General features: G+C 40.7%; 1 protein-coding gene across 2 annotated transcripts; it reads left to right on the forward strand.

The window, feature by feature from the left end:
• The first annotated feature begins 7132 nt into the window (after positions 1–7132).
• erlin2 (ER lipid raft associated 2) lies at positions 7133–21264 on the forward strand. 2 transcript variants are annotated; one of them, XM_029440709.1, is made up of 12 exons: positions 7133–7259; positions 8714–8821; positions 9154–9235; positions 10468–10514; positions 11034–11095; positions 11215–11340; positions 12221–12294; positions 13695–13753; positions 15268–15359; positions 17296–17385; positions 18503–18582; positions 19168–21264. In XM_029440709.1, exons 2-12 carry the CDS (start codon positions 8715–8717, stop codon positions 19345–19347), a joined length of 999 nt encoding a protein of 332 aa, XP_029296569.1. In that variant the 5' UTR covers positions 7133–7259; position 8714; the 3' UTR covers positions 19348–21264. The 2 variants fall into 2 exon arrangements, with proteins under 2 accessions (XP_029296569.1, XP_029296570.1); XM_029440710.1 differs by having other exon boundaries at positions 7179–7259; positions 8711–8821.
• Positions 21265–21468: the final 204 nt, after the last annotated feature.

Here is a 21468-nt window from a genome sequence, read left to right on the forward strand (position 1 = left end):
GTCTGTGTTGTAAGATATGTGTATGTGTGTGTGTTGTAAGATATCTGTGTGTGTGTTGTAAGATATGTGTATATGTGTGTGTTGTAAGATATGTCTATAAGTGTGTGTTGTAAGATATGTGTGTGTTGTAAGATGTGTGTATGTGTGTGTTGTAAGATATGTGTATGTATGTGTGTTGTAAGATATGTGTGTGTTGTAAGATATGTGTATGTGTGTGTTGTAATATATGTGTATATGTGTGTGTTGTAAGATATGTGTATATGTGTGTGTTGTAAGATATGTGTATGTGTGTGTTGTAAGATATGTGTGTGTGTTGTAAGATATGTGTATGTGTGTGTTGTAAGATATGTGTATGTGTGTGTGTTGTAAGATATGTGTATATGTGTGTGTTGTAAGATATGTGTATATGTGTGTGTTGTAAGATATGTGTATGTGTGTGTTGTAAGATATGTGTATGTGTGTGTGTTGTAAGATATGTGTATGTGTGTTGTAAGATAATAGTGTGTTGTAAGATATGTGTATGTGTGTGTGTTGTAAGATATGTGTGTGTGTTGTAAGATATGTGTATATGTGTGTTTTGTAAGATATGTCTATAAGTGTGTGTTGTAAGATATGTGTGTGTTGTAAGATGTGTGTATGTGTGTGTTGTAAGATATGTGTATGTATGTGTGTTGTAAGATATGTGTGTGTTGTAAGATATGTGTATGTGTGTGTTGTAATATATGTGTATATGTGTGTGTTGTAAGATATGTGTATATGTGTGTGTTGTAAAATATGTCTATAAGTGTGTGTTGTAAGATATGTGTGTGTTGTAAGATGTGTGTATGTGTGTGTTGTAAGATATGTGTATGTATGTGTGTTGTAAGATATGTGTGTGTTGTAAGATATGTGTATGTGTGTGTTGTAATATATGTGTATATGTGTGTGTTGTAAGATATGTGTATATGTGTGTGTTGTAAGATATGTGTATGTGTGTGTTGTAATATATGTGTATATGTGTGTTGTAATATATGTGTATGTGTGTGTTGTAAGATATGTGTATGTGTGTGTTGTAAGATATGTGTATATGTGTGTGTTGTAAGATATGTGTATATGTGTGTTGTAAGATATGTGTATGTGTGTGTGTTGTAAGATATGTGTATGTGTGTGTTGTAAGATATGTGTATATGTGTGTGTTGTAAGAAATGTGTATATGTGTGTTGTAAGATATGTGTATGTGTGTGTGTTGTAAGATATGTGTATGTGTGTGTGTTGTAAGATATGTGTATATGTGTGTGTTGTAAGATATGTGTATGTGTTTTGTAAGATAAGTGTGTGTTGTAAGATATGTGTATGTGTGTGTGTTGTAAGATATGTGTATATGTGTGTGTTGTAAGATATGTGTATATGTGTGTTGTAATATATGTGTATATGTGTGTGTTGTAAGATATGTGTATCTGTGTGTTGTAAGATATGTGTATATGTGTGTGTTGTAAGATATGTGTATATGTGTGTTGTAAGATATGTGTATGTGTGTGTGTTGTAAGATATGTGTATATGTGTGTTGTAAGATATGTGTATGTGTGTGTGTTGTAAGATATGTGTATGTGTGTGTTGTAAGATATGTGTATATGTGTGTGTTGTAAGATATGTGTATGTGTTTTGTAAGATAAGTGTGTGTTGTAAGATATGTGTATGTGTGTGTGTTGTAAGATATGTGTGTGTGTGTTGTAAGATATGTGTATATGTGTGTGTTTGTAAGATATGTCTTTTAAGTGTGTGTTGTAAGATATGTGTGTGTTGTAAGATGTATGTATGTGTGTGTTGTAAGATATGTGTGTGTTGTAAGATGTGTGTATGTGTGTGTTGTAAGATATGTGTGTGTTGTAAGATATGTGTGTGTTGTAAGATATGTGTGTGTTGTAAGATGTGTGTGTGTTGTAAGATGTGTGTATGTTGTAAGATATGTGTGTGTTGTAAGATGTGTGTGTGTTGTAAGATATATGTATATGTGTGTGTTGTAAGATGTGTGTATGTGTGTGTTTTAAGATATGTGTGTGTTTTCTAAGAAACAGAAATCACTTGAGACCAATTTTTACTAAATCCTGGTGTCATCTCATTTCTGCTAAATTCAGAATCAAGTTTGGGTTAAAGGATAAAGGACGAAGCATTCGGGGAACTGAAATGACAACATTGGTGTTAAATTGCTAATAACTGTCACCAACATTTCTGCCCGTCAGTCTTATTTAATGTTGAGCATTTAAGTGCAAAATGCAGCCTGAGCTGACCCGAGTGTGTGAGGTCCAGCTAAGTGGGCTTTGGGTCTACAGCTCTGGAATGAAGGAGTGTGGGAGCCGGGAGAGGAAGTCCATCTAAAGCTGAGGCATGTAGTCCAGCTGTGAGCTCATCGTACACACACACACACACTGTATATCTTCACTTACTGTGTGTATTCATGTTCAGCTAGGTTTATTCCAGCTGTAAGCTCAAAGTGTGTGTGTGTGTGTGTGTGTGTAGAAATATACATGTGTGTTCATGTGTCGCCGGCCTGTGATTAATGACCCGCCGCCCTGCTTTCTTCTACTTCCTTCCTCTCCAGTCGTGTCACACACATCATCACGCGTCAGCGTAATGGACGCCGACAGACGGCTGCAGCAGCTCCTGCTCGGCCTCGTGGATACAAACAGACCATAACATCCTCCTCATGCAAACGCATTCGCACATTTACATTTTAAGCTGCTCTGGGAGACTTTGCATGTCCCATGATGTGACGTCAATGTGTCCTCCTCTGACCGGAGCTGGAGGTCAGCTTCATGAAGCTTCAGAGGATCAACTCTGTCGCCTGAAACATTAAGTTCCCAAACAACTAAATACTAAACTGTATTGTCAATTACGTTTCGAGGGAAATGTTTTTTGTCCCAGAACACAAGAGGGTAACGTCGTTGAAGCAACAAAACGTCTGGGTTTGGTTGAGAAGAAAGATCTCGGTTTGGCTCTAAATAAGTTTGTTCATAAATGTAAAAAATACTTTTTATTTCACACGCAAACTGTGTAAAAGTCCACCAGCATCTCAAAGGAGGAGGTTTGTTTTTTGGAAATACGCTTACAAAAATTTCCAAAACAAGATTTACACATTTAGTAAAATCTCTCCGTCCAGCTTTAACAAGTTTAGGTATTTTATTAGGCTTTTACAATTCTGTTATCCAATTACCCTCTGACTATTAAACTCATGAACAGAATGTATTTCAATTACTACATTGCAACCGAGGAATATTAGACAGCTGATGTGTGATAATAAATCTGTGTTACTGCCATGTGTGTTTGAGAAAACTCATTATATGTATTTATTTAAAAGGACGACACATTAATCGACATCTTTAAAGTGTTAGCCAGTTGGCTCATTTTCAACTGCAGCACTTTGACGAGATGTTTTGAAAGCAGTTAGAGAAAGTAGAGAAACCAAGAAGAAGTAGGAAGAACACACACACACACACACACACACACACACACACACACACACACACACACACACACACACACACACACACACACACACACACACACACACACACACATCTCATCCATCAAACCTCATCAGACTTTTCCAAAACCCATCCTGTCAAACACACTCTGAAGGCCAAAGAAAAGTGTGTGTTGGTGTGAGCACATGTGTCCTGGACTGTCTGCTGACGTGCTGCAATGTGCTGCAAGTGTGTGTGAGAGAGAGACAGATACAAGAGAAAGAAAAGGAGTGCGACTGACAAAGAAGAGAGAGGGGAGATAAAGGAAGAAAAAGCATGAGCAGTGGAAAATGAAGAAAGAAAGGGAACAGCAGCAGAGACAGAAAGCAAGCGAGCCTTGCATGTGTGTTGGTTCCCAGCCCTGTCAGGGCCTGTCAGCCTGTGATTTATGGCAGCGAGACTGGGAGCAGTCTTCGCTGCCAGCTCAGTATTGTTACAACTGACAGCTAATGAGGCCGGACGGGCTTTCAAGCACAGCACTTAACAGAGGCCTCCATCTTCACGAGTCACGAGCTCCCCTCTTTCTTTTCTCCCATTTATTTCTTCTTCCAGGGTGGCAGCAGTGTGGCGAGCCACCACCACATTTCTGTGGCTGCAGAGAGAATCAGGCGGGCGACAGAGATATATGGGCGACACTCTGTTACTGCTTCCACTCTCCTTCCTCCTGCTTGCTATTAAGCCAGAGGCTCTGCTCATATACACGAGAGGGTGAAACACACAAAGGGAAGAGACCTGCGTCCCTCTCTCTGCAATCTGTCGTGTTTCTAAAGCCTGGAGTCGCACGTCTCTCTGTGATTATGTGTGTGTGAGCCTGGCTGTGGTGTGTTTTACCTTCAACACCCCTGGCCCGGACTGCTTTGGACCCCGCTCTATAATCACTACCAGAGTCTCTCTGGCAGAGCTAGCCCCCCTCCCTCCACCCCCCCCCCCCCCCCCCCCCCCCCCCACCTCCTCCCACGGCCCCTGGTTTCTTGTCAGTCGTGATTAATGGCACTCGGGCCCCGGCGCGGCTTACGCTGCCAGTTCCAGCGATGTTCCCTTGATACTTAATGAACTCTGACAAACTTCTTTTCCCTTGCTCTGTTGTTCCCTCCCCCACCACCGCCCCCCTCCCTGTTTAAAATGCACAGCACAGAGCTGCCACTGCAGCACCTAGGGGTTAGCTCTAGTCCTTTGCAAATTTCTCAAGAGACCAACATCTAAAAATAAAGCGCCTCGGCCATTTTAGTGTCAAGAGCCGAGTGGTGTATCACTTCCACAGGCTGGTCTCTGACTCCTGATGTCATTAGTGGACCTTTACGCTCACAACTGACCTTTTTTAACACATTGCAGCCTCATTTTCTAAACAAAATGTTAAACTTTCTGTTTGTTGGTTTGGCTAACAACCCAGCGTGTCCACTACACATGAAGGAAGTAAAGTCAGCTGCAAGACAGCAGCGTTAAACTCTACACGTTGAAGTCATGGCAGACGGAGGGCGGGGGGCGGAGGAGAACGCGGCCTTTTGTAGGTTTCTCATGAACATGAAGTCTCAGCTGGTCTGTGTCGCCATCTTCTGCTCACAGCAGGGAAGAGGGAGAAACACTTCCCTGAACACTCGGGTCACAAACATGCACGATACTTCATAGAGCATCTAAGATGAGATAAACAAGTGAAAACAACTACGTTTTTATTTTAAGTACATTTTTGAGGTACTTTAATTGAATATTTCTACTCCACTACAATTCAGAGGCAAATATTTTACTTTTTTCCCCAATACATTTACCCGACGGCTTGAGTTACTTTACAGATTCAGATTTTATACAAAATATAATCAACAAATAATGTTTTCATCACTTTCAATTCTGTACATTTAGAAATCTGCAACATTCAATTATTAAACACATGAATGCATCAATATTATAATTCAATAATATCAAATATATTATTCTGAAACGTTTTGTACATTAAAAACATTTTATTATTATATATATTATATATAGATACTAAGTATTTCTGTGGTGTTATTACTTTTATTTAAATAAGACCTCTGGCAGGTAGAGAATCAGTTCCACAGTCCAGAGTTGTATTTATAGTATTTATTAAGTTGTTGATAAAGGTTATATTGATACTTTTACACATTATGGACATTTTAATGCCACTACAACGAGGCAGTAAAGTAAATTGTTTGATTAAATGACTTGTAGTCATGCAAATGTTCTGAGGCTCATTTAAAAGAGACTTTCAGCTCAGTGTTTGTGGGTTCCAGCTCATAAACTCAGCAGGAAAATCAGGCTGATTAAGTTAAGCTTCCAACAACAACAAACATTTGCAACCAAAAACAACAACTTGCAGCTTCAATGAGCGTTGGAAAATGTAAAAACAGGAAGACATGCATGCAAAGCTTCAGGGCTACCATTGGGTCATATAACTAAATCCTTCATTTCTCTTTTTCATTGCTTTTGGTGCATTTTATGCCTTTAACGAGAGCGAACCCGGGGCAGGGATGTGTTCACGGTCAGCGTGACATCCTCAACCTGGTTAAACAAAGTATGCCATGTGTTTTAGTTTTTTTAGTACAAACACAGAGCATGTTGCTTCCATTAGGACAGAAATGAGAGGAAGACTCGACACTGTCTCCTGTTGGCTTCTGGCCCGATAACCAGCTGCTTTGCATTCGCTCTGAGACAGAACTCATTTGGTTTACAGTTTATTCATAGTGTACTTCATTTCTTTAGTTTTGTTTTTAGCCTAGTCACTGTTGCATGAGCCTTTTCTTCTTCAGCTGGAGCCTCGTCATGGAAATAAAGCCTGTGTGGAATTTGCACACTTGTCCCATGTTGCTGCATGCTTCCTCTCTGTACTCTGAGACATACAGGCTGTGTGAAGTGTATATGCAGCCTCTTGTGTAAGTACTGTAAATAGTTTATTTCATTTTAAATAAACATGTTAATCATATTTGCCTCTGTTTAAATAAAGCAGGTCAGGCAGCTGCTCAGGCGAGGGGGCCCAAACGCAGGTCGACCCACTCCAGCACTGTTTATGTGAACAATAGGAGCTGTATTGGATTTTAAATAAGAAATATTGTGTTACAGACAAAACCGAAGAAGTTTCAGGGTCCAGAAATGATATTGATGTAAAATGTGTGTTTTGAAACAATGGAACCAAGAATATCTGTATATGTATATGTATTTAAAAGATTTGGTTAGATATAGATTGACTGGCTTAATTATTAATTTAGAAAAAAGAGACATCATATTGTATATATGTTTTATGATAAGAATGATCTATATTTGAACCTCTTTATTTTATATGGATAATACAACACCCCCAAATGCAAATAGAATAAAAAGAAACCACACATAATTCAAAATAGAAATCAGACACTATATTAACATATTACATAGATTAAAGAATAGTAAAGTAACAGGAAACATTTTTATTTTGTGATATTGGGCTATATAATCACATTTAGATATACAGTATCTATGTAGTTGTGTCTTGTCAAATTATCAAATTGTCTAATATTTTGTTTAGTTTGAAGATAATTGTATGGACAAAAAATTATACGATTAAACGTTTTTTTATTGATATATAACAAATTAATTCAATTCAATTCAAAGAACAACAGACGCTGTTTGTCGACCGTCCACGAGGGGGCGCTAATGCAACAGGTTGGAGGCCAAACGGTCAACTTCCACCGTAGAAGAAGAAGGTCGCAGGTGCCAGTTGAGGTGCCTGCTTGTTATCTGTTGTTAGTGTCCTCTCTGGTAAAATTACAGGTAAGACCTGCCGATTAATAAGAACATTGTGTTACTGTCTATTTAAACAAAGGCTCTGGTATCCCCTGTCTTGTTTAGTATAACAGTAACATGTCAAAGGAATGAAAGACGTGCTGATATTGTGTCGCTAACTTGTGACGGTAGCAAAGGTTAATTAGTATTTGGCGCTGTCTTGTGCTTGTAACGCGTGAAATGTAAAGTTAGCTACGTTGTAACATCTAAATTACTAATATTATCGTTACACCAGTCTGCTATTTAAAAATGCTCCTTTTTTAGGCAGCAATAACAATATAACTCACATTATGCTATTACAGCTAGCTGCCTTTGAAACCAAACTCTTTTCAAATGTTTGTATATTTTAAGTTAACTTACTAATAAGTCATACACATCTGTCATAATTTGATTGTTTTACGACTGTATACATATTTTGTAATTCACTCCTACCATTCGGCATACGTGTGTTGCCTAATAATTATATGTATTTTGATAACTTTGAACTTTGAACTGCTGCAGCTTTCCTGTCCGTGAATCAGGAAGCTGTGTCCGCCACTCTTCAAAATCTGAAGGGTTCTGTTTGGTCGATGATTTGTTTTCTGAAATTGCCAGAAGACCCTTTGTATTCGTACACGATCTGAAACAATATTCTATATGTACACTTTTACGCCTATAACACGATACGCATAAGCGAGTAATCACATCCGGGTTGTCCATGCAGGATGGTACAGCAAAGCTACATGTTTCTTAAACATTATTTTTAACTGTCAGGATGCATTTCTTGTTTGCATATACGTTGTAACTTAATTATATCTTTGTTTATTTCTGTTCAAATTGAGAGTCGCTTCCCAAGAAAAATATGACTAGCAACAAATCAAATAGTTGCAGACCAGAGTCTTGTAAAAGAACAAAGTCACAATACACAAAGAAATCTGAATTTAATTGGATATAACATACAAAGGGAAGTTATATCAACACTGCCCGATAACACTATGATTCTGAGAGTCCAGTGTTGAGCTGGCACGGTACCCAGATTATTGTATCTGCAAATCCTTACCAACAAACACTACCTCATCCGTCTGTCAGCTTAAACTAGCTAACATATTCACACATGTGTGCATGCAGATACTGTGAAATGGTACCATAGATTTGTTATGTATGACAAGAGGTTACAATGTTTTTGCACTTCAACTTCAATCCTCTTTAAGTGTGACAAGGTCATTGAGTCCCAGCTGATGCCGGGCTAAGCCTGAGCTGAGAGGAGATAACCCAGTGAATAAGAAGCCAACTCAACATGTTAGAGCAGTACGACACAAGCTGCTGGATAGACAGAGTTATTAGTACTTGTGGTTCGGAGCATTTGATTGTAATTAAGCCGAGACTTTGTGTAAACACCAACAGAGAATCTCTGTTCCCACCTGCTCGTTTTCACATGCTGTCTCTTGTCTGCCTGCCAGCAGGATGGCACAGTGGGGTGCCATATTCTCAATAATCGCTGCCATCGGAGGAGCAGCGCTCTTTGCCTCCGTGCACAAGATCGATGAGGGACACACTGGAGTTTACTACAGGTGAGACTGCAGCACACATTTCCTGTTGTGTGCCTGAGACATAAGTGTTGTAAAATGGAAACTATAAAGAAGAGAGCATCTGCTTCAAAGATGTTTGCTGTAAACAACGTGACTGTTAAATAGTGACAGCTATAAATACCTGGGCATTAAGATTGCAAAAAAAAAAAAAAGCAGCTGTGGAGCCTCTGTATCAGTATTTAAAGTGTCAACACCTGCACAGACATGCAGTAAATATCAGAGTGTTCATAACAAGCAAGAGGTGTGTGTGTGTGTGTGTGTGTGTGTGTGTGTGTGTGTGTGTGTGTGTGTGTGTGTGTGTGTGTGTGTGTTAGGGGAGGGGCTCTACTGACCATCACCAGCGGCCCGGGCTTCCATCTTATGCTTCCATTCATCACAACCTACAAACCTGTCCAGGTGAGTGAAGTGAAGTCGATCTTATTTTTAAATCCCAAATCCGTAATAATCTGCACGACGCACTGTGTGTTTATTGGATCCTCAATTCTGAAGTGAAAACTTTATCAAACATGCAATAGTTATCGTGTACAGAAATACCACATGTTGTGTGTATGAATGATAATATATTATTAATATATTCATAATTCTACATGTAGAATAATCTAAATCCTTACTATTGAATGGGTACTGCATGAACACAAGAGGATCCCTCTCGGGTGTTAAGGCTCAGACCATGATGTATAAGCATGTGGTAGGTAGGGCTGCACAATATTTTGTTTTTAAAGTCAACTTCTACGACATGAAAGAGTTCGATATTGCACTCAGGGATTCTTTGTGTTCGTTGAAAGAGAGTATCAGTAGAAAAGTGCAAGTGTTGTTTTAAGCAGTAAACTGAGTACACTTCAATATGCTCATTTATAGTATCTCACATGTCGCATGTTCCCCTCATCGTGCAGCGCTGACAGCAGGAAGTAGACTTTATCTGGTCTTTTGTTGTAAGACTGGTTCCACTGTTTAGGTACCGCACACCCATGTAATACACAGTGAGCATGTGATGTGCTGCTCAGGGCTGATGTTAACATCAGAGGAGTACGTGTGTGTTGGACGAAGAGACTCTTTATAAATGTTGATAGTTTGGACACCAGACTGTTTCATTAAACTGTGTTTGAAAAGGGAAGGAGACAGCCGGTCACAGCTGATCTAAAGCACGGATAACATGAAGATCCAGGAGGATGGAAGTTTGAATACCTTGAACTTTGCATAAATCTGTTAATATGAAGCAGCTTTGTGAAGGTTTATAAGGTCATAGAGAAGTTTAAAAGATACTGACCAGGACTTCCTGCGTGACTCCTGCAACTCAAATCCAGCTTTCTTCAATTTATTTTACCGCAGTAAAAGATTTTATTTATTTAAAAACATAATTTAGAGGATAAAACCCTTGAGATGCAGCGTCCAAACATTAGTCCTCAAACATTTATATACACGTGATAATCACACGATAAGTAAAACAAACAGCAGTATAATAAGAGATAATAATATATAATAACAGTAAACACTAATGCATATTATAAAGACATAATTCTCTCCTTCCACACTTTAACATATTGTGTTGATGGATTTACTCCCACAGTCTCTTGTTTTGATTTCAGAATGTTTTTGCACAAAACTAATGAAATGTTTTATTCCTGCAGACGACGCTGCAGACAGACGAGGTGAAGAATGTGCCGTGTGGCACCGGGTAGGTCTGAGCCTCCACACACTCACACACACACACACACACACACACACTCACACATACTCACACATACTCACACACACACTCACACACACACACACTCACACATACTCACACATACTCACACACCATCACACACACACACACACACACACACACACACATCACACTCACACATACTCACACACACACTCACACACACCATCACACTCACACACACCATCACACACACACACACACACATCACACTCACACACATCACACTCACACACACCATCACACACACACACACACACACACATCACACACATCACACTCACACACACACATCACACACACACACACACTCACACACACACTCACACACATCACACTCACACACACACTCACACACATCACACACACACACATCACACTGTCAGAGCGTCACACACACATCTCTGAACTGTTGGCGTCACGCAGACTGAAGATACTGATTGATCTTGTGTAGTTGGTTCATGTTGTGTGTTTGCGTTCTTCCAGTGGAGGAGTGATGATTTACTTCGACCGTATAGAAGTGGTGAACTACCTCGTGCCATCAGCAGGTAAACCAAACATCCAACCATGTGTTGACCCTGAACCTTCTTCCTGGGGTCACATCAGACGTGTGTTTGTTGCAGCTCTCACCTGCTCTGTTCCGTGTCACTCTGTCCTCTCGCTGCAGTGTTCGACATAGTGAAGAACTTCACAGCGGACTACGACAAAGCTTTGATATTCAACAAAGTTCACCATGAGCTCAACCAGTTCTGCAGTGTTCACTCGCTGCAGGAGGTCTACATCGGCTTGTTTGGTGAGTGCTGCACACGGGGTGGAACGTCTACACACAGCTTGTAGCGGCTGCAGCTGAGGGTTCAGAGCACCTGACGGCCCTGCTTTGCATCAGCCCGTCTCTAAAGAGCCACATTTTTACAAACTACCCGGCGTAATGATGAGACGCATGCATATTCATTCTAAAGGTTTGTTCACAGTAAACAGATTAGAAGTTGTGTAGCAAACACTGATCGTGGAGCAGCGCCAACAATACTTAACAAAACTTATGGTGATCCTGAAGAATGTTTTATACATTTAGATTAAAGCGGATTACTTCCATCCGGATGTATTTTGAAGCACGTATTGCCTGATACCAGTAACTATCTCTGGAGCCGCACACTTGTGTATTGTAACGCATTGTATGCGTGACACTGTCCAAACTGACGGACGAGCGTCAGCGACTAAATAAGTTTCATTTGTTTTCTATCGGAACGTCCCAACCGGCTGTTTCTATTGTTTCTCACTCGCTCACTTTGAAGCTCCACAACTCACCAGAACAGCTGATTAGTGACGTTCAGATCCTAAATATTGTGGCAGCCTGCTTGAGGGAGATCGCCTGGAAGTTTCCTGCTTGCTGTGTTGTTTGTTGTTTCTAGGAAATATCCCATAATAAAGCTGAAGGACGTGTTTCAGCGCTCGCTGGCTGTCCCGCTTTATTTTACACGTGTTGTTGAATCCTCGTCCAGCTTGACCTGACGTTACCTTTTTATTTTCAGTTGATTAAAGTGACCTTGTGTGACTCGGTAGATAAATAGATTCTATTGTCTGTAAACACTTTGTTCCTCTGAAGACATGAGACCCATTTACAGAGACATTGACATTGACCCCCCCCGTGTCGCTCTCGCACTTTACCCCAACAGACCAAATCGATGAGAACCTGAAGTTGACGCTACAACAGGATCTCACATCGATGGCTCCTGGACTCATCATACAGGTACAGGAAGGCTCACCAGCGTCTCAGGTGTAGTTGGACCAGAACTAAGCCCCGGACAATGTATAATGTATGTTTCTATTCCTTTGCTGAACTGATTGCCGCGCCCTCACAGAGAGGCTGGATGTCAGCACTTAAATATATAACAACATTTCTAAGGTTTACTTTGGAGCTTCTATCCACATCTGACGTGTTTCTACCAAAAAGCCTGGACTTCTTCACAGAGCCATCATGTTGCACTGCCTTTAATGAAACGAGGGTTTATCTCTGAGAAGTAACACGTCTCTGGGTTTAAATACGAGATGCACATTTCTGAACACGCAGCAGCTTCAGTGGACCAGAATGCAATGCAGTCCATGCACAACACACGTGTTGAGTTGTGGCTGTCATCGTTGTGTTCTGTCGGGAGGCACTGATGCCGTGCGGGACCAGAGTTTCATTCATAATCTGCGGAAGTGACTGCGGTCTTTCCTTTACATAAGGCATTCATAACTTTGTAAAACAAATACACGAAAGTAACACACAGCCTCGTGTAATACAAAGTGTAAACCTTGTTAATGCAGCAACACGTGTTAAAAGTTATTCTACTTCAGAATGTCTGTAGTATATAAAGCTAGAATCCATGGTCCCGCTGTCACGATGCCGGTCCAGCTGGGTCGGTATCTCTGCATCTTTGGTTCTGCAGCTTTGTGTCAGAAGCTCATCTCTGATGGATTGCATCAGCTGTTTGCACGCTGGGCTTTGTTTAAGTGCATTCTGGGAAATCAACTAGTCGAGGAAAGCTGTGAGCACCATGAAGTTTATTATCTAACCAAGAGAATGGAAGAAGGTTTATGATAACATCCAGACTGGACTGAGTGTGCTGCATCAGCTTCACAGTTCTACCTTCTGTCCCCTTGTTGTCTCTGAACATGAGGACTTATAAATATAAATAAACTCTGAAATAGATCTAAACTGGACTGCAGCACAGAACCAGTGTGGACCAGAGCTGAAGCCATAAAAAGCAACAGTTTTCAGCCTCATGTTGACTTTCACAGCCTCCCTAAAGCCTGCAGAGCTTATAACAACACCAGACATCATTCTAAAGAACATTAGGACTGGCTTTAAAAGGAGCCTGAGTGCCCCCACACACACACACACACACACTGAATCCTCCCGCAGAGATACACACATCTCCCTCCTGAGTGTTAAACGCTCCGCTGGGCTTTAATACTCTGGACTTATGTTTCCTGTAAATCTGTAGAAACCTTTAAAATCCCAATGGCAGTCACTTCTGTGAGATGATCTCACGGTTCAGAGGGCTTGAAACAGGACGGGCTTTGTCTCCGGCTCCATGTTGCCTTTAATGTTCCTGCACTTCACCGTTGACTCTGTGTCTCTGTTTGTCTGCCACTGATCCACAGGCGGTCCGTGTCACGAAGCCCGTTATCCCAGAGAGCATTCGCAGGAACTACGAGCTCATGTGAGTTTTCTCTTTTTTCCGTGCCCAACGAGGAATGTTCCCTGACCCCTGCAGCAGCCTGCGTTGTGTAATAACTTTCCCTCCCAAGTGGATAAACTTGATGTGCACCCCCCTCCCTGCCAAGTCCTGTAAGACTCTGCTGTTTCATGTCCGTCTGTGAGCTTCTCACGTCGGCCTCATGAATCGGCAGCATGTGCTTCTTCTTAGAAACTGTGACTAAGAGAGGAAGTCGAGGATTTACAATAAGTTGTAGTAGAAGCACTGAGACATCGGCTACAGTGGAAAATCAGGAAAGAATGTTGGCATGGTTTGTCTGACTTCTGACTCCCACACACAACCTGATTATTGCAACATGCACTTGTTGATTAATTGTGTAACTGGTGGGTGTTCCTCTCAGAGAAGTGGACCGTGTCTCAACTCTCTTACAACGCCACATTTGCAGTTTAGTTTGGCAGATTTACAAAATTCTTTATCATTTTCTAAATGTCAGCAAACGTCAGTTAGATCAGCTGTAACGAGCCGGTGAAGCTAACATTCAATGTATTAGTTGAAAACGCCGCCGGACTTTCAAGATGACAGATCTTCTATTTCACCTTTTATTTTACCAAACGTATTCCTGGGAGTCCTGGCCGAGACTATACTCGCATAGACGTATATATTTATTCATGTTTATAATAACCTTAATTCATATTTGTAGATCCACACCCTGACTACATGTTTATACTTGTATTTATTATTATTATTTGTTTGTGTAGGCAGAGACGGTGCAGTCAGACGGTCGCAGAAGTTCAGTGTTGTTAACAAAAAACATAACTTGCAGAACTTCAACTGGATGTACTGCTCTGTGTTGGCAGTGGACGTGAGACTTTGGATGATCTTACTTTTTGGTTTCACTTTCTAATAAGCCGTTGAGGATATGTTGAAACTGACTTTTGTTGTTGCAGCCTGTGCGTTGGTGTTGTTTACATGACTGGAGGCCAGGCATGTAAACAGATCTGAGCTGATGTGATATGTGATCATACAGGAGATTACAATAACCACGCACACACAGTAACCCCCCCCCACTCTTAAAACAAAGCCAGTTTCCATTTAAACCAGCAGTTGTGTCTTCCAATGAGGCAAAGCATTGAAGATGCAAAGCAAAGATTTAATAAGCAGATTGTTTCAGTCCGTGTGTCCGTGATGTCACAGGTTTAGATCTTGGAAGGACTGCAGCTTCCCTAAACATTTGCAGGACTCAGCGCTGCCTGGTGGAGTTTTTGAGCACAACTCTACATTTTATATAGAAGTTATTGTAATTCTGACCGTCGGCATCCAAGTTATGATTGCAAATTATTACTCGGATGTTTCTGAATATACGATGCATCAAACTTATAATATGAATCCCTCATGTCAGCCCAAGTCTAGTGTTGAAGGTGATGTGAAGTGTTGGATGCCCTGACTAAACCGTACATGCCCAGGTGTGTGTGTGTGTGTGTGTGTTTTGTTGTTAAAGTGTGTGTTCGTGTTTGCAGGGAGAGCGAGAAGACGAAGCTGCTGATCTCTCAACAGACACAGAAGGTTGTGGAGAAGGAGGCAGAAACAGAAAGGATCAAAGCTGTGATCGGTGAGCAAACAGAGAAGTGCAATAAACACTAAACAAGTTACACACTAAACAAGTTACACGCTAAACAAGTTACACGCTAAACAAGTTACACGCTAAACAAGTTACACGCTAAACAAGTTACACGCTAAACAAGTTACACGCTAAACAAGTTAAACGCTAAACAAGTTACACGCTAAACAAGTTACACGCTAAACAAGTTAAACGCTAAACAAGTTACACGCTAAACAAGTTAAACGCTAAACAAGTTACACGTAAGTTACACGCTAAACAAGTTACACGCTAAACAAGTTAAACACTAAACAAGTTAAACACTAAACAAGTTAAACGCTAAACAAGTTACACGCTAAACAAGTTAAACGCTAAACAAGTTAAACACTAAACAAGTTAAACGCTAAACAAGTTACACACTAAACAAGTTACACGCTAAACAAGTTAAACACTAAACAAGTTAAACGCTAAACAAGTTACACGCTAAACAAGTTAAACACTAAACAAGTTAAACGCTAAACAAGTTACACACTAAACAAGTTACACGCTAAACAAGTTAAACACTAAACAAGTTACACGCTAAACAAGTTACACGCTAAACAAGTTACACGCTAAACAAGTTACACGCTAAACAAGTTAAACACTAAACAAGTTACACGCTAAACAAGTTAAACACTAAACAAGTTACACACTAAACAAGTTACACGCTAAACAAGTTACACACTAAACAAGTTACACGCTAAACAAGTTAAACACTAAACAAGTTACACGCTAAACAAGTTAAACACTAAACAAGTTACACGCTAAACAAGGTTAAACACTAAACAAGTTACACGCTAAACAAGTTAAACACTAAACAAGTTACACGCTAACAAGTTACACGCTAAACAGTTACACGCTAAACAAGTTAAACGCTAAACAAGTTAAACGCTAAAGTTACACACTAAACAAGTTACACGCAAGTTACACGCTAAACAAGTTACACGCTAAACAAGTTACACGCAAGTTACACGCTAAACAAGTTACACGCAAGTTACACGCTAAACAAGTTACACGCAAGTTACACGCTAAACAAGTTACACGCAAGTTACACGCTAAACAAGTTACACACTAAACAAGTTAAACACTAAACAAGTTAAACGCTAAACAAGTTACACACTAAACAAGTTACACGCTAAACAAGTTAAACACTAAACAAGTTAAACGCTAAACAAGTTACACGCTAAACAAGTTAAACACTAAACAAGTTAAACGCTAAACAAGTTACACACTAAACAAGTTACACGCTAAACAAGTTAAACACTAAACAAGTTACACGCTAAACAAGTTACACGCTAAACAAGTTACACGCTAACAAGTTACACGCTAAACAAGTTAAACACTAAACAAGTTACACGCTAAACAAGTTAAACACTAAACAAGTTACACACTAAACAAGTTACACGCTAAACAAGTTACACACTAAACAAGTTACACGCTAAACAAGTTAAACACTAAACAAGTTACACGCTAAACAAGTTAAACACTAAACAAGTTACACGCTAAACAAGTTAAACACTAAACAAGTTACACGCTAAACAAGTTAAACACTAAACAAGTTACACGCTAAACAAGTTACACGCTAAACAAGTTACACGCTAAACAAGTTAAACGCTAAACAAGTTAAACGCTAAAGTTACACACTAAACAAGTTACACGCAAGTTACACGCTAAACAAGTTACACGCTAAACAAGTTACACGCAAGTTACACGCTAAACAAGTTACACGCAAGTTACACGCTAAACAAGTTACACGCAAGTTACACGCTAAACAAGTTACACGCAAGTTACACGCTAAACAAGTTACACACTAAACAAGTTACACACTAAACAAGTTAAACACTAAACAAGTTACACACTAAAGTTACACACTAAAGTTACACACTAACTAATTGTATTTGTCTTACAGAGGCTGAGAAAGTGGCACAAGTGGCAGAGATCAAGTACGGACAGAAGGTCATGGAGAAGCAAACAGAAAAAAGGATTTCTGAAATTGAAGGTTTGTATCCAGCGAGGGAAGAAGTACTCGGATCAATGAACGAAGGATAAGTACAAAGTAAAAGTACTACATTACAAGTTACAGTTCTAAATTCTAAATCCTACTTAAAGGAAAGATCAGATAAATCTAATCTAAAGTAATCCTTATTACAGATTATTATCTGACAGACAACAAGGGTGTGAATCCCTTTTATTTATCCGATGAAGAGGAGGAGTAAAGAGTACATACTTACCTCCACTGTGCAGAGGCTCAGGCGTCACATGTAACAACATGAATCATTTCTACGTGTGTTGACTGTACGGTTATAAAACCGATCACCAGCCTGAAGCATCAACATGCACTGTATGGACAAAAGTATTGGGCCACTCCTCTTCATCATTGAAGTCAGGTGTTTCATTGTGTATAACATCCAGCAGCGAGTCATGCAGCCTTTACAAACGTGTGAGAGAATGGCTCCTTCTAAAGAGCTACCTGAATTCCAACGTGGTCGCCGAGTGCTGAGCCGCATAGTGCGTAAAAGTTCTGCAGACTCCAGAACCAGCTCCGGCTTTAATATCGGCACCAAAACTGTGCCGGGAGCTTCATGGCCGAGCGGCTGCATGCAAGCCGGACATCACCAAGCACAACGCCAAGCGTCGGATGGAGCGGTGTAAAGCACGGCCCTTTAGTTCCAGTGAAGGGACATCTTAATGCTTCATCTTAAGTCATTTTGGACAATTGTATGCTTCCAACTTTATGGAAACAGTTTGGGGAAGAACCTTCTGTTCCAGCATGACCAGGTCCAGACACGGAGTGAGGGGTTTGTGTGGAAGAACTTGACTGTCCTGCACAGATCCCAACCCCATTGAACACCTTTGGGATGAACTAGAACGGAGATTGGACATCAGTGTCTAACCTCTCTAATGCTCTTCTGGATGAACGGGACACGCTCCAACATGTTGTAGAGGTGCTGAGTTCAGTGGGAGCTGCGTGTTCACTGGTTCACTGTTTGAGTCTGAACCAGTTGATTAGATGGAGCTCATGTTTGTGGGTCTCAGTGTTTACACCAGCTTTACTAAAGCAGGATTTATTAAACCAACCTGCTGTTGACTCTCACGCTTTATTTTCTGATTCACAGACGGAGCTTTCGTCGCCCGGCAGAGAGCCAAGGCCGACGCCGACTTCTACACGTCACAGAAAGTTGCCGACGGCAACAAGGTAGAGATGACGCACAATACCCGTTATTTAGGATGCAACCAAAGCTCTGCTGATTCAGTGATTAACACGATTTGTATTTACTATATTTTTCCTATAGATTCTTCACAATAAAAGTCCCCTGTTTTTTTTATTTTAAAAGCTTTTATTATGAAACAGGAAAATCAGGAAATGTCGAGTTCTCATCAGCAGGAACACGATACACTAACTACAGTACCCATACTACCGTATTATTTAGTATGCCTGCTTTTCTGGCTATTGTGACCCACAATCCTTTGGGATATACGATCAAGAGGGTCAAAAGTTGCTTTTTTATGACTAAGTCGTGTGTCCCTCTTGTACACACACTAAGTGCAACAGCAGCTGCAGAACGTAAACTAGTAAAAAGACAAAGTTTAGTATATTCTCCAACACGCTCTTGTTTAAGGGGGGGGTGGGGGGATGCTCCATCTCAAAGTGCTGAAACTGGTAATGAAAACGCAAATCAGCGGCATGGTTTAACACGGTTCCGATAGAGAAGCCCTAAACGAATGCAAAGCAGAAAGTCCACACCGCTCTATAATTTGAGTTCTGGTTCCCTTCTTGCAGATGAAGCTAACGAAAGAGTACCTGCAGCTCATGAAGTACAAGGCCATCGCAACCAACAGCAAGATCTACTTTGGCAACGAGATACCCCAGATGTTTGTGGACACTGGCTCTGCAGGGAGCTCCGTCAAGGCCGCTGCACTCATGGACGTTGTTGCTGAGCAGATCCTGGACCTGGATTAGCACGGGGATTAGCCGGGCCCACAGGACCACCCAGGGGTGGAGGGCTGTCTGCTGGAGGCAGGAGCCCGGCCCGCTGGCTTCTCCCTCTGACCCGGAGAAGCTCTGCTGACCAGGCCCGTATTTCTCAAACGCATCACAATAACCTTCGAAGTCACATTGAAAGTCTGGGATGTAATATTCTCTGTCGGAGCAGAGCGCTGTGTTAGTTAAGATCTAATCTCTTCACTGTTCCTTCAAAACAACCATTTTAAAGAGTTTCTTCTGCCGCTCTGCTCGTGTTGTCAGTCCATCACAACCTCCAGGATCCTTTTCTACTGTGTTTATAAAAGACCACTTCATTTTATTATCCATTAATCTGCCGATGATGTAATTAATTAACTAATTAGTCTAAGAAACATTACCGGTAACCTCACACAGGAGCTTTTCATTATGCTAACGTTTCCCCTCGAGTCCTTCACTCGCGTCTTCGCTCCTCCGAGCGACGACGTGAGCGAGAGAAGCGAGGACGGAGCAAAGCTCTTTGCTTCTCTCTCATTTGTGTTTCCTCCCCTCGAGGTGCATTTGAAGGTTTGGAAGATCCTCCATGATGGCAGAGGAGGAACACTTTGTCATGTGAGGAAGCTCAAGTTAGCGTAATGAGAAGCACCCAAAGTTCAGTAGGTGGTTAGAACTGTGCTAACGATTGGCCTGGGAAGTAATGCTAGGTTACTACTGTAGCTGGACATGCTAACAACTGTAGCTTACGTTAGCAGAGAAACTCAAAGTTAAAGAAAATAAAACCTTTTAATCAGAACATGACATGTTATATATTCACGTCCAGCTCTTATAGACCCCAGAGGACATGAGCTGACAGTTATAACATGTCGCTGCTGAAAGGACCTCTGAAGATGCTCCGCCGTGACTTCTTATTCTGAAGTGCTTGAGACATACGGGTCCAGACGTCCCTGTAGACGAGACGCAGAAGGAGAATGTTGGCTGCCGCCCGCCGGATGTAACGTCATCGTCATTCTGTTTTATCTGTCGAGTGCAGCTGTGTGAAGTTCATGTTGCTGTAAGTGTTTGTAGCACTTTGTTTTCTCACCGTACAAACAGCGGGAGACTTTATTTGTGCGGCTGTTTGTTTTGACTGTTCATGTGTATTTTGCATTAGAAGTTTTATTTGCCCACTTTGAAACCTTTGTGTTGAGTTGTGACACGAAGAACAATCTTCTTTTCTACAAACATGTGACATCAGCTTTCCTCAAAAGACAGTCTTCAGCTATGTGTTGATGATTTAATACAGTTTGATGTGCATCCTGTGACGATAGTACCACAGTAGTGAATTGGCTAATATACAGATTGATGCTGAGGGACTCGCTGGACCTCAAAACCTTTTTTATAGAACTCTTGACTTGATCAGGACCAAAAAACAAACCTGTGTTCTGTGTCTTAGATTATTAAAGGACTCATTTGTCTAAACGTTTGTCAGTTTTTCAGTTGGAGTGTTTCCACACATTATAGATTATAGAGTTATGAGTTAGCGACCAAATGATGCGTTCTTTAAAGAAACAATGACTCACTTTATTATGTAGCTTCAGGCGAAGCGGCTTGTTCAGGCGATGATTCTGGCAGTTTCTTAAGTGTTAGCAGACGCAGTGATGACATGAAAACCCAACACGACTTCCTTCTCTCTTACTTTCTCTTACGTTTCTCTTCTCTTCTTTCGTGCAAACAGTGGTTCTGTTCTTGTGTCGGCGCCGCTCTGTGTTGTTTAGAGTTGCTCCAGTTACTTCAGATTAAAACACGTTTCTCTGATTGATTTTCGACTTCACGATGACTTGAAATGCAAAAGTTTCTGCACTGATTTTAATTGTAAATATGCAATCGAGATATTGTCATTTGGCAATAAAGTACTGCGGGTTATTCTTTGACAAATCAGTTTCATTATGAAGAGTTTTTATTTACAAGGATGTCTGTTTGAAACACGAACATTTAGAATTGTAAATCACATATCGGATTATTTAAAAAGTACTTTTGAGTAATAATTACACCAGAAGCTTAACATCACAGACATTTTAATAAACGTAATGTTGTATGTAATGAGATTACATCTAATATCCAGGTAGTAACTATTACAGAAAC

This window comes from Cottoperca gobio, chromosome 9, assembly GCF_900634415.1.
Source record: "Cottoperca gobio chromosome 9, fCotGob3.1, whole genome shotgun sequence".
Taxonomy (NCBI): domain Eukaryota; kingdom Metazoa; phylum Chordata; class Actinopteri; order Perciformes; family Bovichtidae; genus Cottoperca; species Cottoperca gobio.